This window comes from Mesoplodon bidens (assembly GCF_964165515.1).
Source record: "Mesoplodon bidens genome assembly, chromosome: 5".
NCBI lineage: Eukaryota > Metazoa > Chordata > Mammalia > Artiodactyla > Ziphiidae > Mesoplodon > Mesoplodon bidens.
This window is the reverse complement of record NC_138161.1, coordinates 145,450,876-145,470,278: the sequence shown is the minus strand read 5'-3', so window position 1 is coordinate 145,470,278 and position 19,403 is coordinate 145,450,876. Positions and strand designations below refer to the sequence as shown.

The window sequence follows — 19,403 nt, the reverse complement described above, 5'->3', positions numbered from 1 at the left end:
TGATCACAAGGCAATAAAACTAGACATTAAAACTGAAACAAACAAAATCCTTCCATCTGGAAATTAATGAAAACTCTACATATCTGAGTAAAAGGTTATGTGAGTATTCCTTATACTATTTTTATTTTGCAACTTCTTGTAAGTTAGGAATTATTTCCAAGTATAATATTAAAAAAAAAACGTATAATACTTCTTTGGCAAGGATGGGGAAACTGGGTGCTCAATACACTATTGGTGGGAGTATAAACTGGTACAACCATTTGGACAGCCTGTCAGTCTCTACTGAAGGTGAAAGATGACCCAGCAATTTCACTTCTAGGTATATACCAAAAAGCAAAGCATGTATACATATTCCAAGAGACATGCACAAGAATGTTCACAGTAGTGCTATTTGTAAGAGCAAAAAACTAGTAACCACCTAAATGCCCATCAACAGTAGACTGAATATGTAAATTGTGATATATCCATATACTGGATTATTACACAGTAATAAAATCAATGAATTATAGTTAGAGGTAGCAACATGGACAAATCTTCTAAATGAAGGTTGAACAAAAATAGACAGACTCATAATACATGTTATGATTCCACCTATTTAAAAGTGAAAAACAAGCGTAACAAAGCTAGTGTTAGGGGCTTCCCTGGTGGCGCAGTGGTTGAGAGTCCGCCTGCCGATGCAGGGGACACGGGTTCGTGCCCCGGTCCGGGAGGATCCCACATGCCGTGGAGCGGCTGGGCCCGTGAGCCATGGTCACTGAGCCTGCACGTCCGGAGCCTGTGCTCCGCAGTGGGAGAGGCCACGTCAGTGAGAGGCCCGCGTACCGGGGGGAAAAAAAAAAAAAAAAAAGCTAGTGTTAGAAGTCAGGAGTATTACCTTTGGGGAGGAAGGAGGAAGAAGTGATGGGAAGCGGGGACTTGAGGAAGATTCTATAGCATTGGCAATGATCTCTTTCTGAATATGTATTGTGTCTTCCCAACTGTTAACACTAATGTTTCATTTACCAGCACATTTGTTGTACTTTTCTGGATGTGTGTCAATTAAAAATTAAGTTAAATAAGGGGTGCTTTTTATTGTGAGGGCTAATGTATGTTCAATTTTGTGACCCACATGGAATCATGGGCCCTTCTGTTTTCAGAGAAAAAAATTCAAAATACCATTTTACATCAATTTGAAGAACCACTGATTATAAGATGAAGAACTATTTTATATATCACAAAAGACAGAGAGAGAGAGAGACACTGCTAAATACACTATGACTAAACAATGAAACCTTTAAATGTCTTTTGTACCTTCACTGAGACTATTTCTATTTCAGAACCATCAGCTTTTCACTGCAAGGTAGAAGAATGGTCTCAATGACTAGAAATATTTCTACTAACTTCTTGTCTCCTAATATTATTTCATTTACTATTCAAAGAGTCTATGACCTTTGAGACCTTGGAAATCATCTAGATATGCTCCATGATTTTACAGATGGGGATAATGAAACCCAAGAAGGTTGACTCGCCTTAAAAGGCTGCAAAAGGAAAAGCAGAGGCCTGACTCTAGATCTTGCAGTTCCCAAACCAGTGGTTTTCCTCTACTTCTTAAGGCACAAGGAACAGTGTTAATCACAGCACAAAATGTCACTTCAGAAGAAATTTGATCAAAGATTTAGCTTGGAGAAAACTGTCCTGGGTATCAATTTATATTTATTTTCTAAAGATGAACAATCTGTAAACTTTAAGTCTGCTCCAAAACATACTAGTAAAGATTATTAAACTCTATGAGTAAAACCTCAATAGATAAACCGTACAATAATTTTGCAAAGTCATGGATTAAAAAAACATGGTTTGAATAGCCACTTGAAAGGCCAAAAACTACTAAAGGAATAGTGAAGAAATTATCTTTGGGGAATGAAAGGAAACCATTTGAGGAGCTTGAATTAGCCCTTGATTTGTGAATGAATTTTTCAGAAAGGGAGCCATACTCCAGTGCTCAGAAGATCAAAGAAAGATGCACACTTAACTCATCTTTTTAAGGGAAATGATTGAAAAGTAACGTGGTAACAGACATTTTCAGAAAGAGCACCGGGTGTACTCCTAGAATCAAAACATAAGTAGCAATGTGTTTATGTTATTTTACAGTTTACGAAATTATTTCATCACACAATTTCACTTAATCCTTATGATAAACCTGTAAGTTTTCAGAGTAAGTGATACTATGCTCTTTGTACAAAAGGAACTAATGCTCAGATATGTTAAATGATCTGAGTCATACCGTTCATGACAGGTATAGGACTTGAATCCAGATGTCCTGATTTCACACCATATATATCTCTAGCTGTTACCTCAACCCTGGATATATGTAGAGACTCAATACTCTGCATCTATTTGCCAACATTTCTGGAAGTTACTACTACAAACTTCAGAGGTGATGGAGAACTTGGTGCTTTACTTTATAAGCTATAAAACTGTTATCTCCAGGACCATTTTCTATAAGCCTTACCTTCACATCAAAGGAAGGCTTGAAGAGTTTGTCCTTGGACAGAAACTTTGATGGTGTATCCAGGCGTAACGAGGGCTCCTTCTGAAGTGGCTGTCCTGCTGCAGGGGAGGCTGGAGCCTGTCCGGAGTGCTGTGAGACCACCGCATGGAAAGCTTTACTCTGAAACCGGTTCATATCTAAAGGTGTAACGGCCGTTTTTCTGTGAGTTTCCAGGTCTGTGACAGGATGCTCTGGAGTATCTGGATTTAGATTCACCCGGTTTGTTGTTTCAGTTTCCACACTTTGTTCTAGAGATTTAAAATGAAAAGAAACAAATGTGAGCCAGTAATGTCTTTTTGTGTCTAAAGAGGCACACAAGAAGTGATGTTTTTACATCTTATTGTGAGTTTTCATGTGAATTCTCAAGTATACTTCAAACCACAAAGTTATATACCTACTTTCAAAGAAACAAACCAGACAATCTATTAAAATATGTGTTGAGTTAGGCAAGTACATCAACTGAAACAAATAATTAATGAAATTAGATTTCCTGTTTCATCTTGTTGTAACTTGAAATATTCTCAATAAACCTCGTAATTTGCCCAAAAATATAAATAATGCCATCTTAGTGAATGGCAGAGTAAAAAAGAAAATCCCAATTACATGCACTCAGAGTTAACAACTACGGTCAAGTTTTCGGAAAGTGCTTAATGAAGTTTTAATATTACTTTGCCTGCATTGTAAAATTTCCAGGTTGTCTAGAAAAAAGTAGTAAGTAATAGCTTTGAGAAGCTTCCCTGAAGTTTGCCCAGGGATGCCATCATCTTACAAGAGAGGCTACTGTGTCCTCCGACCCTGCCTCCTACCTTTTTTCAACATTTAACGAATACACTTATTAGACGGCTGCTCCGTGCCAGGCCCGATCTAGACAATGAAAATATATAATGCACAAGACACATGTACTCCTTGCCTTTTCAGGGCTTTTGGTTGAGCGGGGAAACATGAAAGTAACCTAGAACGGTAACACTGGGACGAGAGCTACAAAAGGCCAGGGTGTTATGGCAAGACAAAGGCCATACTTGGTGAGTCAAGGAAGGCTTTCCAGGGAAAGTGATACCCAAGTCGAGAACTGAAAGATAAGGAGGAATAGGCAAGAATGAAGCAGGTAAGAGATAACATGCAAAAGCCCAAAGATGAGGAATAGAGAGCACTTTACTCACAAGATGTGTCAGTATGAGCCACTGAAGGAACAGTAAATGGGATCTAAGCTCATTAGACTTCAAACACTGAGACCCTAGAATGCTCCTATATTGTTCTGTACCCTCTAGCTTTCAGATAGTGCCTACACTTGATAGTACAGATACAAATTAAACATTTGTGCTATGAACGCATATTTATTTTGCCCACACCCCCAATAATGAGTGCCCAAGAGTGGCTCACGTGAAAGGGAGAAATTTTAACGACCTGTCCTAAAAATAAGTTTTAGCACATTCATATCCCAGAAACCATCAAATTGTAAAAATATATATATAAAAGGACAAAATAAAAGTATTAACCTTCTTTAGGTGAATTTTTGATCAGAAAATGGCTTTCATTTGCTCTCTTTCCCAATCTAGCAGTCTCCAACAGCCAAGCTATAGTGACCGCTGGTAAATTCCACTTCTTGGCAGCTTCATATTTAGAACCACCTGGTTCTTTCAATACAAGATGTGTACTGGCAAACATGCCTTTCTTTGCATTGGATTTGCGAACGAAGAATTCTTGAACACTGAAAGTTACATTTAAAGAAAACTAAATGTCATATGCACAATTAGCCAGCAAAGTAAGAATGAAGTTTCTAATACAATGGTTTTGTTAGAGTTCTGAATATAAGAAAATACTCACAGATTAAAAGTTGGCTCTATTTCTTAAATTAAGCTAATCCCCTTACAAGTGCTTACTCTAGAATGAAAATGTATTACTACAATTAAACTTTTTATAAAAACATAAGCAAATTAAACTAGACTTACAAGAAATAACCAGAAAAACCATCTATTTAATTAGTCATCACCCATCCACCTTGTCTTTCCTCCCAAAAGGAGGCCGCATGGAACAACTACGGGAGCAAAGGAAGAGTATGAATAACACATTATATCTTTTAGCCCACTACAACTTCTCCAAGTATTTTCACATATCTCATTCGATCCTCTCAATATTTGTGAAATACCAATATTTTACAAATTATTGTAAAAATACGACCTGGGAAAAGATGCAGAGAAATTAAACGCCTTCCTCATGATCACAGAATATTAAAGAGAATATGGGGGCAAAAACAGAATATGAGATATAAACAGAATTGTCTTTTCTTTCAGGACTTCTGGGTTTTAGGTCTAGATCCCCACTTTTAAGATTTTTTTAATATTCCACATTTTTCCTAGTACTTTCATGGATTCATTTTTCACATTTAACCCACTGATCTATTAATTTGGTACTTATTTTGGGATGAGATGTTGCTCCAACTCTACTGAATCATATTTATTAAATAAACCATCTCTTCCTCAATAAGTGGAAATATCACTTTTATCATATACCAAATTCCTGTTTGTGTTTAGGTCTATTTCTAGACTTTCTGCCTGTTCACTGAACTTTCTGCTACTTACAGACACACTATTTTTTTTTTTTTTTTTTTTTGCGGCACGCGGGCCTCTCACCGTCGTGGTCTCTCCCGTTGCGGAGCACAGGCTCAGCGGCCATGGCTCACAGGCCCAGCCGCTCCGCGGCATGTGGGATCTTCCTGGACCGGGGCACGAACCCGTGTCCCCTGCATTGGTAGGCAGACTCTCAACCACTGCGCCACCAGGGAAGCCCCAGACACACTATTTTATCTAGTGAGGTTTACAATATTTATTTAAATAACTATTCTATTTCAGAATTTTTATGACTTTCCTGCTTGCTAATATTTTCTTTGAATTTAAGAATTAGTTTGCTTATTGCCCTCTCTAAAAAATTTCTTTATAACGTTTAGTCTTCCTGTCCAAGAGCAGATACATCTTTCATACTGTTTAAGTCTTATTTATTTCCCTCAATAGCATTTTACAAGTTTCTGTAGCTCTTCCAAGTTTCCCTTTAAAATTCTTTTAAAAATCAAAGTATAGTTGACATACAATATTATATTAGTTTCAGGTGTACTATGTAGTGACTCAACATTTAAATGCATTACAAATGATCAACACCAAAAGTCTAGTAGCCATCTGTCAACATACAAAGGTAGTACAGTATTACTTTTTTCCTTATGCTGAATATTACATCCCCGTGACTTTTTAATTTTATAACTGGAATTTTGTACCTTTTTTTTTTTTTTTTTTTGCGGTACGCGGGCCTCTCACTGTTGTGGCCTCTCCTGTTGTGGAGCACAGGCTCTGGATGCGCAGGCTCAGCGGCCATGGCTCACGGGCCTAGCCGCTCCGCGGCATGTGGGATCTTCCCAGACTGGGGCACGAACCTGTGTCCCCTGCATCGGCAGGCGGACTCTCAACCACTGCGCCACCAGGGAAGCCCGGAATTTTGTACCTCTTAATCCCCTTCACCTATTTTGCCCAACCTTCCATTCCTTTCCCCTCTGGTGACTACTAATTTGTTCTCTGTATCTATGAGCCTATTTTGGTTTTATTTTGTTTGTTCATTTGTTTTGTTTTTTTAGATTCCACACCATGTTGCTAGGTGTTTTATCTCTTATTACAGATTTAGTAAGAGACCTTTGTTTTCATTAGCTCTTCTAACTGGTTGTACATATGATGGTCAGTGACTTCTGTATATTAATATTCTATATAACCACTTTGCTGAATTTTTCTGTGAGCACCACTTCAGTCTGTTGCCATATTTTGTTATTGTTATTTGCTACAATTTCAGTTTTTTCCAAAAGCTTACTGTTTGGTATAATCCAAGTACACAACACAGCAAAAAAGGAAATATACAATTTAATGAATTATCATAAGATGAAAACCCTTATATCCACCACCCACGTCAGAAGAATCTTACCAGTCACTCCAGAACCTCTCCAATGTGCCTCTTCTCAGTTACTAACCCCCTTCCCTCCCTTGCTAACAGTAGCCACTATTTGGATATTTATGATTATCACTTCCTTACTTTTCTTTTGTTTTATCACATAGTGCATCCTTAAACACTACATTTAATTTTTTATGTCTTTTAGCTTGCAGGTTCCCTCTTCTTTCCTTGCCCCCTTGTTGAAGACAGTATAATGTAGAGTTATCTCAGAGTCTGGATCTTGCTGATTGTATTGCTGTGCTGTAATAGAACGTTATTCTCCTGTATTTCCTATAATTCAGTAGTTGAATCTAGGTTTTATTAGATTGAGGTTTCATTATTTTGCTAAGACTACTTCAAGGTGGTGATGTATTCTTCACAAGGAAGCATATAATGTCTGGTTTTCTCTTTAGTATGTGATTAACTGTTGGTTTTCAATGCCTAGAATCTTTCATTTGTTAGGAGTCACAATCTTATCATTCCTTTTTCACTTATTTGTTGGAATTCTTCTATAAAGGGAAATTGTCTTATCCATTATTATGGTACTCTGATACAGACTGTATAGGAAAGGCAGGATAAATATTTGATCCTTTCTCTTTTATTTACCAGCTTTCAAAATAATGAGTTGGTTTCCTAGCATCCTTCAAACATGACCAATTAGCTTAGTTTGTTTGGTGCCATTATGAAGTTATGATTTAAACATTATTTGATGTGTCTGGATCCACTGCCATTATTATTTCTAGTGACACTTAACTTTTCCTGTCTTTGGCCAGTGGAGTTCCTTTTGACACAACCCTTCCTACTAGTCTTCAATGATATATCAATACTTGCTCTCTGTTCTGACAAAATGTTTCAGACTCACTGGTATCTTCTCTGCCCCAGACCTAGAACTGATCATTTCTTTAAGCTTTAGTTTCTTTTAGTGGGAAGTGGTATTTTAAGGTCACAATGTGGGCACTGGTGTTGCTTGTTACTATCAGGTTGATAATGATTTCTAGGCTTAAAAGTGGTTTTGAATTCCTCTTTGAACCAAGAGTTACTAAAAAGTTCTAAAATGTCCAGTTGATAAAGTCTTTTCATTTTCTATTTCTACTACTCATTTCTAATTTTGGGGTTTTTTTTTTTTTGCACTGTGATTACAGAATATGGTCTCCACTCTTTCTACTTCAGGGAACTTACTGAGGTTTTCTTTGTGGCCAATTTCTATACAAGCAACGTTTATGAGTGTTCCAAAGGTGCTTGAAATGGTATGGTCACTGTTTTAGGGTGGATAGCTAACTATGCTGTTTAAATCTGTATCCTTTCTTGTTTTCCATTTGACCTGTCATGAGGTAAAAGGTGGGAATTAAAGTCTCCTACAGTTAATGTTTCTGCTGATTCCTCATTGAATTTCCTGCTGTTTTTGTTCTATGAATGGCAGTCACGCTCTATTTGGTATATACATGTTTTTCACCTTCAGTGTGAACAGCACTCTTTATTTACAGTGCTCTTCTTTTTCCTGTTTAATGCCTTTTGATTTGAATCCAAACTTGTCTGACGTTAAAACTGCAACACTCTCTTTTCTTTTGATATATCTTTGCCCATCTTATTTTTTTCCCCGAATGTTCCGAATCATTTCGGTTTAGATGTGTCTCTTGTTTAAAAGCATTTTAAGTGCTGCTTAATGATATAATCTAAAAGAACTTTTCCTTTAATGTAAAGTTTAGTTCATTTATATTTATTTATATAATGAGTTTTCTACTTCCTTTTTAAATAGCCACCATTAAAGTTCACTTACAGGTTGGGCTAATTTGGATTTTGGAACTTTAAAATGAATTTAAAATTTTTTTTAAATTAAAATGAATTTTAAAATTCATTTTCTTTCTCCCAAAGTAGTCATTATTCCTGCTTAACATCTGCACTGCAGAAAAACAATGAATGTTCACTGAAAAAGAACAAATCATCCATATGGCACACAGAAGGAAATAAATAATGCTTAGATAAGCAACACTCAATAACTACCCATGTATCAGCTTTAAATATTCCCTTTCCTGGTAGGTAAGCATTAATACCTGGAGTCTTAACATTTGCCAGGCAGCCTTCTAACAGCATTCTCCCTCTCCCACTTTGAGCCATCACATAGATATTCAACACACTCCTCATAAATATTATAAAGACACCCAGTGAAATCCTAATTTGAATGCTCTTCTATAAGTCAAAACAAATAAAAAGTACACCAAGACAGCAGGTACACTACAAATACTACATACCTTGCTCCAAGGCGATTTGCTAAGAATGTCAACGAATCTTTTTCAGCTCCTGCACACTGGCTGAATGAAAGAACACAATCCTCTAAAGGAGTCATTCCTGCCATTACTGGGACTGGTGTGAAGAGAGGATTTGACTTTGGATCAATTAAAGTCTGATAGTCTATACAAGTTACCTTTTAAAAACAAGAGAAACAATAACATCAACCTGAAATAAGCGACTAGTGGTTAACACTGGTTCAGTTACAGTAACAGTAATTTTAGTTTAGATGAAAAGCAATTTTACTTTCATATAAATGTGCATATATGCGCATTCTCAACCATTTAAAATTATAACATTAAAGAAATACATACACATCAATCCATTATATAGGATGTTAAAATCAGTCAGATTTATCATCGAATTTATTGAATTTTGCTTAAAATTTAATTTCTTCCAATGTATTACCATTTTTTCTTTGAAAGTTGAAAAATAAATCAATGATGAAATTATTAGTGATAAGCCAGCAAGATGGAATAATACAAAAGTGTATGTCATGTTTTGGTAGTAAGAAAATTAGGAAAATTGAAATAGTATGAGATGACCTGGAGCAACTTCCTAAGAAGGAACACTGCTGGTGTGGCCCCTCTATTCTACCAGGATTAGGACCACGAAGCTTGCATAGTTTATTATTTACAATTTCCTTTGCTAAAAGCAAAATCCAGACAGTGCTCAAACCCAAATACCAATTTACTGAAACGGAACTGCCTAAGAAATAAACGTGTACTCTTAGTTTCAGACATCCTTCAATACTACATTTCAACTGATACAGTGTTTTCTTACCAGCCACGTATTTGTAACAACTTCTCCCACAGTTGCCTGTACTTCACACCCCAGCAGAGGAACCACAGCATAATCAGCAACAACTCTGCTCTGAAGTGACACAATTTTTCCAGCATTTTCTCTTATGATAGTTGCAATATTAAATTCATTTTCATTACTAAAACCTAAAACAAGAAAACTCTTTTGGCTAAATAAACCTTCTTCAGTAATTGTAGAAGCATCAGGGAGGCAATGACTGACGGAAGACTGGTTTTCTTCTTGCAGAGAAATATGAGTAGAATCAATAAGGGGCTCCACATGAGCAGAATCATTAAAGGGCCCAACTTCAGACTTCGCAACTTCAACTGGAACAGAAAAAGAAATGTTTTCTAACAGGTAGTTTATTTTATAAAGTTTATTTCCTAGTAAGGATATTAAGGTAACATGGAACCTGAGAACTGTGATCACACGTATAAAACTAAGGCTTTATAAGCACACAATGAAGAAAGAATATGAACCATCCCATTCTCTGGGTTCCCAGGAGTGTTATCAGTATTACTAGAACAGCAATCATGTTACTATTCTAAGTATTGCTAGTGTACTAGAAAACTCTAATTAGTTGAAAATTATGAAGCTCCAATAACTCCATGGGCCTGTTTGAGTTCTGAAACTGGTTCAGATAATTCACAACAGAATTAAGAAAATATCATTAAGCAAAAAATGGAAGCAACAGGCCTAAGTGGTCAAGCCCATCACGTGGAAATAACTGAAAAAATACAAGAATAAGAGAATTATGGTTACTTCCCTTTCAAAAATTTCTAAAAAGTTTCATAATGAAATTGGAGCTATTTAGCTTCTATATAGATTCTTAAGAAAACAACTGATCAAGGACCCAACAGTCTCAACAATTTCATTTCAGGATAAAGTTGGCTGATAAATGGGTAGTAGAAGAAAAAACCATAGCTATTTTAAAATATACATGTCAATAATGAAAATGCAGCTGCTGCCAGTGTCCTAGTCCTCACGGTGAGACACAGCTACCCCCTGCCTCTGCAGGAGACCTTCCAACACTAGCAGGGTGTTATACACTGGAAAAGTCCTGGTTTAAAAATAAAGGGATTAGGAGAGGGCAGACAGCAGAAGCAAGAATAACTGCAGTCCTGCAGCCTGTGGAACTAAAACCACATTCACAGAAAGACAGACAAGATGAAAAGGCAGAGGGCGATGTACCAGATGAAGGAACAAGATAAAACCCCACAAAAAAAAACTAAATGAAGTGGAGATAGGCAACCTTCCAGAAAAAGAATTCAGAATAATGATAGTGAAGATGACCCAGGACCTCGGAAAAAGGATGGAAGCAAAGATTAAGGAAATGCAAGAAATGTTTAACAAAGACCTAGGAGAATTAAAGAACAAACAGAGATGAACAATACAATAACTGAAATGAAAAATATACTAGAAGGAATCAATAGCAGAATGGCTGAGACAGAAGAACGGATAACTGACCTGGAAGACAGAATGGTGGAATCACTGCTGCGGAACAGAATAAAGAAAAAAGAATGAAAAGAAATGAAGACAGACTAAGAGACCTCTGGGACAACATTAAACGCAACATTCACATTATAGGGGTCCCAGAAGGAGAAGAGAGAGAAAAAGGACCAGAGAAGATATTTGATGAGATTATAGTCAAAAACTTCCCTAACATGGGAAAGGAAACAGCCACCCAAGTCCAGGAAGCACAGAGACTCCCATACAGGATAAAGCCAAAGAGAAACACACCGAGACACACAGTAATCAAATTGGCAAAAATTAAACACAAAGAAAAATTATTGAAAGCAACAAGGGAAAAGTGACAAATAATATACAAGGGAACTCCCATAAGGTTAAAAGCTGATTTCTCAACAGAAACTCTAAAAGCCAGAAGGGAGTGGCATGACATATTTAAAGTGATGAAAGCGAAGAAGCTAAAACCAAGATTACTCTACCCTGCAAGGATCTCATTCAGATTCCATGGAAGAATCAAAAGCTTTACAGACAAGCAAAAGAAAAGAGAATTCAGCGCCACCAAACCAGCTCTACAACAAATGCTAAAGGAACTTCTCTAAGTGGGAGACACAAGAGAAGAAAAGGACCTACAAAAACAAACCCAAAACAACAAAGAAAATGGTAACAGGAACATACATATCGATAATTACCTTAAACATGAATGGATTAAATGCTCCAACCAAAAGACACAGGCTCGCTGAATGGATACAAAAACAAGATCCATATATATGCTGTCTACAAAGGACCCACTTCAGACCTAGGGACACATAGAGATTGGAAGTGAAGGGATGGGAAATGATATTCCATGCAAATGGAAATCAAAAGAAAGCTGGAGTAGCAATACTCATATCCAATAAAATAGACTTTAAAACAAAAAATGTTACAAGAGACAAGGAAGGACACTACATAATGACCAAGGAATCAATCCAAGAAGAAGATATAACAATTATAAACATATATGCACCCAACATAGGACCACCTCAATATGTAAGGCAACTGCTAACAGCTATAAAACAGGAAATCAACAGTAACACAATAATAGTGGGGGGACTTCCCTGGTGGTCCAGTGGTTAAGAATCCGCCTGCCAATGCAGAGAACACGTGTTTGAGCCCTGGTCCAGGAAGATCCCACATGCTGCGGAGCAACTAAGCCCATGCGCCACAACTACTGAGCCTGCTCTCTAGAGCCCGCGAGCCACAACTACTGAGCCCAAGTGCCACAAGTACTGAATCCTGCGTGACTAGAGCCCATGCTCTGCAACAAGAGAAGCCACCGCAATGAGAAGCCCGCGCACCGCAACAAAGAGTAGTCCGCTCCCCGCAACTAGAGAAAGACCGCGCACTGCAACGAAGACCCAACGCAGCCAAAAATAAATTAATTAATAAAAATAACAACAGTGGGGGACTTTAACACCTCACTTACACCAAGGACAGATCATCCAAACAGAATATTAATAAGGAAACACAAGCTTTAAATGACATAATACACCAGATAGATTTAATTGATATTTATAAGACACTCCATCCATAAACAGCGGATTACACTTTCTTCTCAAATGCACACGGAAGATTCTCCATGATAGATCACACCTTGGGTCACAAGTCAAGCCCCAGTAAATTTAAGAAAACTGAAATCATATCAAGCATCTTTTCCAACCACAACATTATGAGATTAGAAATCAATTACAGGGAAAAAAAACGTAAAAACCACAGACACATGGAGGCTAAACAATACATTACTAAATGACCAAGACATCACTGAAGAAATCAAAGAGGACATCAGAAAATACCTAGAGACAAATGACAATGAAAACACGTCGATCCAAAACCTATGGGATGCAGCAAAAGCAGTTCTAAGATGGAAGTTTATAGCGATAGAATTGTACCTCAAGAAAAAACAAACATCTCAAATAAACAATCTAACCTTACACCTAAAAGAACTAGAGAAAGAAGAACAAACAAAACCCAAGGTTAGCAACAGGAGAGAAATCATAAAGATCAGAGCAGAAATAAATGAAATAGAAACAAAGAAAAAAATAGCAAAGATCAGTAAAACTAAAAGTTGGTTCTTTGAGAAGATAAACATAACTGATAAACCATTAGCCAGACTCATCAAGAAAAAGTGGGAGAGGACTCAAATGAATAAAATTAGAAATGAAAAAGGAGAAGTTACAACAGACACTGCAGAAATACAAAGCATCCTAAGAGACTACTACAAGCAACTCTATGCCAACAAAATGGACAACCTGGAAGAAATGGACAAATTCTTAGAAAAGCACAACCTTCCGAGACTGAACCAGGAAGAAACAGAAAATATAAACAGACCAAGCACTGAAATTGAAACTGATTAAAAATCTTCCAACAAACAAAAGTTCAGGACCAGATGGCTTCACAGGTGAATTCTATCAAACATTTAGAGAAGAGCAAACACCGTTTCATCCTTCTCAAACTCTTCCAAAAAATGGCAGAGGAAGGAACACTTCCAAACTCATTCTATGAAGCCACTGTCACCCTGATATCAAAACAGACAAAGATACTACAAAAATTACAGACCAATATCACTGATGAGTATAGATGAAAATTCCTCAACAAAATAGTAGCAGACAATCCAACAACACATTAAAAGGATCATACACCATGATCAACTGGGATTTATCCCAGGGGTGCAAGGATTCTTCAATATATGCAAATCAATCAATGTGATACACCACATTAACAAATTGAAGAACAAAAACCATATGATCATCTCCATAGATGCAGAAAAAGCTTTTGACAAAATTCAACACCCATTTACGATAAAAACTCTCCAGAAAGTGGGCACAGAGGGAACGTACCTCAACATAATAAAGGCCATATACGACAAACCCACAGCAAACATCATTCTCAATGGTGAAAAACTGAAAGCATTTCCTCTAAGATCAGGAACAAGACACGGATGTCCACTCTCACCACTATTATTCAACATAGTTTTGGAAGTCCTAGCCACGGCAATCAGAGAAGAAAAAGAAATAAAAGAAATCAAGTTGGAAAAGAAGGAGTAAAACTGTCACTGTTTACAGATGACATGATACTATACACAGAGAATCCTGAAGATGCCACCAGAAAACTACTAGAGCTAATCAATGAATTTGGTAAACTTGCAGGATACAAAATTAATGTACAGAAATCTCTTGCATTCCTATACACTAATGATGAAAAATGTGAAAGAGAAAATAAGGAAACACTCCCATTTACCACTGCAACAAAAAGAATAAAGTACCTAGGGAGACAAAAGACCTGTATGCAGAAAAGTATAAGACACTCATGAAAGAAATTAAAGATGAAACAAACAGATGGAGAGATATACCACGTTCTTGGATTGGAAGAATCAATATTGTGAAAATGACTCGACTACCCAAAGCAATCTACAGATTCAATGCAATCCCTATCAAATTACCAATGGCATTTTTTACAGAACTGGAACAAAAAATCTTAAGATTTGTATGGAGACACAAAATACCCCGAATAGCCAAAGTGGTCTTGAGGGAAAAAAATGGAGCTGGATGAATCAGGCTCCCTGACTTCAGACTACATGACAAAGCTATGGTAATTAAGACAATATGGTACTGGCACAAAAACAGAAACATAGATCAATGGAACAGGATAGAAAGCGCAGATGTAAACCCACACACCTGTGGTCTACTTACCTATGACAAAGAAGGTAAGGATATACAATGGAGAAAAGACAGTCTCTTCAATAAGTGGTGCTGGGAGAACTGGACAGCTACATGTAAAAGAATGAAATTAGAACACTCCCTAACACCATACACAAAAATAAACTCAAAATGGATTAAAGACCTAAATGTAAGGCCAGACACTATAAAACTCTTAGAGGAAAACATAGGAAGAACACTCTTTGACATAAATCACAGCAAGGCCTTTTTTGATCCACCTCCAAGAGTAATGGAAATAAAAACAAAAATAAACATATGGGACCTAATGAAACTTAAGTTTTTGCACAGCAAAGGAAACTACAAACAAGATGAAAAGACAACCCTCAGAATGGGAGAAAATATTTGCAAACGAATCAATGGACAAAGGATTAATCTCCAAAATATATAAACAGCTCATGCAGCTCAATATTAAAAAAAAAAACAATACAAAAATGGGCAGAAGACCTAAATAGACATTTCTCCAAAGAAGACATACAGATGGCCAAGAAGCACATGAAAAGCTGCTCAACATTACTAATTATTAGAGAAATGCAAATCAAAACTACAGTGAGGTATCACACCTCACACCAGTTAGAATGGGCATCATCAGAAAATCTTCAAACAACAAATGCTGGAGAGGGTATGGAGAAAAGGGAACACTCTTGCACTGTTGGTGGGAATGTAAACTGATGCAGTCACTATGGAGAACAGTATGGAGGTTCCTTAAAAAACTAAAAATAGCATTACCATATGACCCAGCAATCCCACTACTGGGCATACACCCATAGAAAACCATAATTCAAAAAGACACACGCACCCCAGTGTTCACTGCAGCACTATTTACAATAGCCAGGACATGGAAGCAACCTAAATGCCCATCGACAGATGAATGGATAAAGATGTGGTACATATATACAATGGAATATTACTCAGCCATAAGAAGGAATGAAACTGGGTCATTTGTAGAGATGTGGATGGATCTAGAGACTGTCATACGGAGTGAAGTAAGTCAGAAAGAGAAAAACAAATATATTAACACATATATGTGGAATCTAGAAAAATGGTACAGATGAACTGGTTTGCAGGGCAGAAAATGAGACATAGTTGCAGTGAACAAACGTATGGGCACCAAGGGGGGAAAGTGGTGGGGGGGGGGGCGGTGGTGGAGGTGGGGTGGTGTGATGAATTGGGAGATTGGGATTGACATGTATACACTAATATGTATAAAATGGACAACTAATAAGAACCTGCTGTATAATAAAATAAATAAAATTAAATTAAAAAAATAAAAGTAAAGAGATTAGGAGCAGTTGCTCTACTGACTTGCTGTATAAAAAAAAAAAGAAAATACAGTCCCTAACATGCAATAAATATTATGTAATCAGTACTAAAAGTTTAAGAGGTAAAAACTTAGTATGTTTTTGAAAACTCTAGTGGTGCTGTGATGAAGGGTAATGCCTTACAGCAGAGATAGGCAAACTACAGCCTAGGAGCCAAAGTGGGCCCATGGCCTGTGTATTATGGTTTTTACATTTTTAAATGGTTGCAAAAATAGAACAATACAAAATAGAATGTGTGACAGAGACAGAATGTGGCTGGCAAAGCCCAAAATATTTACTGTCTGGCCTTTTACAAAAACAGTTTGCCAAGCCCTGCTTCATGGGATTCCAACAAGCCTGGAAGGTATTCAAGGATTCTTAACATTTATTTATATAGGTACTGTGCCTAAGTGCTTTACATGCATGTAATTAATGGACATGATACTATTAGGCTCATTCTATTGCTGTATCTATACCCTTTCTTCAAGAAGAATACCAGGCTTAAAGAGGTTATGTAACTTACCTAAAGTCATACAGTTATTAGGTGGCAGAAATGAGATATAAACCGAAGTCTGTCTGACTCCAGGGTCCATAACATTATGTTATAGTGCCATCTTCTTATTTCTATCTTCATCTCCAATAGACATGACCATTTTCACTTTTAGACTAATTACTGTTTATATATACTTTAATTCCTACTTAATACAAGTATTTAAATTGCTCTTCCTGACACTCTGAAGAAGTAGTTTTGTCTAGAGCATTACTGATCAGTAGGTCAGGAGACTATGACCCTCAGTTTCATATTATAAGGAATAAGGGATAACAGTATATTTATAATTTATAGAGATGTATGAGGATGAATAAGCTTAGATGGAAATGAAGGTGACATGATACTATAAAACATTTTGGAAAGTAGTTTTTAAAATAGGTATTTCTAATATAAAATATAAAAACAAAGTATGGGCTTCCCTGGTGGCGCAGTGGTTGAGAGTCCGCCTGCCGATGCAGGGGACGCGGGTTCGTGCCCCGGTCTGGGAAGATCCCACATGCTGCGGAGCAGCTGGGCCCGTGAGCCATGGCCGCTGAGCCTGCGCATCCGGAGCCTGTGCTCCGCAACGGGAGAGGCCACAACAGTGAGAGGCCCGCGTACCGCAAAAAAAAAAAAAAAAAAAAAAAAAAAGTATTTTGCCATTAAAATTGTTCACAATCACATCTAGGAGGGAAAAAACAACTTTTTTTGATGTCTATATATAGGTGGTGAGATGGGAAGAAGGAAGAAGCCCAGGGGAATTTTAGACTACTATAAAAACAAACTAGAAATACTAAGTTCTTATAAATGATAAGTAAAACCCTGAAGTTATTAAAGACTCAGAATAAATTAACATGTTCTACAGTAGTTCTTCCCATTTTAGAAATAAAACCCTTTCTCAAATAGATGTCATTCAGTAACCCAATAAACTACCGAATAATAATAGGCTTTTTGACAAGCCTATTATTGAAAAAGCTCTCTCAAATCAAAAGTAATTTTAAGAAGTAATTGTAAAACACTTGATTACATTCTTCTAAATTTGGTGCTTGGGGATTCACTGAGATTTACTGTTACTAAATCCTTTCAAAGTCAGTAGACTACTAGCTGCTTTAGAAAGGAAGGTTTGAGAAACCAACTGCCTGCCTCCAGCAAGTACCCTTGTTGAAGGATAATGCATAAAACTACTTCCAGCCAATCTGTGGCTTCTTAGTACTAGGACATCCTAAAAAATTAGGATGATCTGATATGACACGCTACTAAAGCATAAACAAGTGGTCTGACAAAAGTCAATTCTGCAGTACACCATGAAGAGAAATAGTGTGGATAAAAAAATAAGAGTACTGAAAGTTCCCTTCTAGAAATATGGTAGGCTAGATATTCAAAACCCACTCACTAAAAACACCTAGAATACAGGATGAAATATTAAAGATATCCTTATAACTACATAGCTGAGTTTGCAAGAAAGCAAGGGAAATTCTCAAGGGCTAAAAATGAAGTAGTAGCATGAATTTAGATCATTAAGTGATTACTAAAGCTAACAATTACCACCTATTTTGGCAGTGACCCTTAGAATTTAAGGATATCACAGAGGGATAGGAGTCAAGCCTTTGATCTCACACAAATTAGAGGTGGGGCAGAGTATACCTTACCACTCAGAAACCCTAAAGGGAAATGCCTTCAGTGAAAATGTCGACCAAAACCCAATCAACCACCACCACCACCACCAAGTCCACCCTGCAAAAGGAGATGACGAGTACACTTTATTTTTCTGATGCACAGAAGAACATTTATGAAAACCACTTCCTAAACACATCATAGACCAAAGATATGATAAAATTAGAAAGTATTTAGACTTGAACAATTACAAAAATGCTACATAAAAGATCTTTTGAAATATAACTTAGTACTTTCAGAGAAATCTACTGACATAAACACTTAGACAAAAAGAATACAAAAAAACCAAATTGTACAACTTAAGAAATCAGAAGAAAAAAGAGAAGGAAAAAAAGAATAAGACAATAAATTAATGAAACAAAAATCAAAGTTGGTTTGTTAAAAAGATTAAAACTGTGTTTAAATCTCCTAGAAAATATAGTTTACCAAAATTCATTCAGGAAGAAACAGAACAATGAAATAGTTTCATATCCATTAAATAAATCCATACTATAAAACCTTCCTACAAAAAAACACCAGGCCGGGGCTTCCTTGGTGGCTCAGTGGTTGAGAGTCCGCCTGCCGATGCAGGGGACGTGGGTTCGTGCCCCAGTCCAGGAAGATCCCACATGCCGTGGAGCGGCTGGGCCCATGAGCCATGGCCGCTGAGCCTGTGCTTCCGGAGCCTGTGCTCTGCAACGGGAGAGGCCACGACAGTGAGAGGCCCGCGTACCGCAAAAATACAAAAAAACAAACCAAAATAAACACGAGGCCATTAGACAGATGAGTTTCATCACACATTCAAGTATAAGGGAACTCCAGTCTTACACAAACTGAGATTAAAGGAAAAAAAAAAGTAACTCACCAATCCATTTTATCAATAATAACGAAACCCAACAAAGACAACAGGAAAAGGAAAATTATAGGCCAATATCACACCGAATAGATAAAATCCTAAATAAAATATTAGTAAACAGAACACAGTAAAAAAAAAAGGTGAATATATCATATCCAGAATTTAAACTTGATTTAACAATGTAAAATCTACTAATGCAATTTACCACACCAAGGAGAAAAAAAGTATGATAATTCTAATGAGCAGAGGAAAAGTACATAATACCCAGATC

At 36.9% G+C, this 19,403-nt stretch overlaps 1 protein-coding gene across 2 annotated transcripts in view; it reads right to left on the bottom strand.

The window, feature by feature from the left end:
- Positions 1-19,403, bottom strand: part of TOPBP1 (DNA topoisomerase II binding protein 1) — a 71,576-nt gene that overhangs the window by 30,880 nt on the left and 21,293 nt on the right. For both annotated transcript variants that reach the window (XM_081234144.1, XM_081234145.1), the window contains exons 11-14: positions 9,560-9,903; positions 8,740-8,912; positions 4,024-4,235; positions 2,489-2,775 (exon numbers count right to left, since the gene is read on the bottom strand). In XM_081234144.1, the coding sequence (XP_081090270.1) occupies positions 2,489-2,775; positions 4,024-4,235; positions 8,740-8,912; positions 9,560-9,903 (1,016 nt within the window). The remainder of the gene's footprint in view (positions 1-2,488; positions 2,776-4,023; positions 4,236-8,739; positions 8,913-9,559; positions 9,904-19,403) is intronic.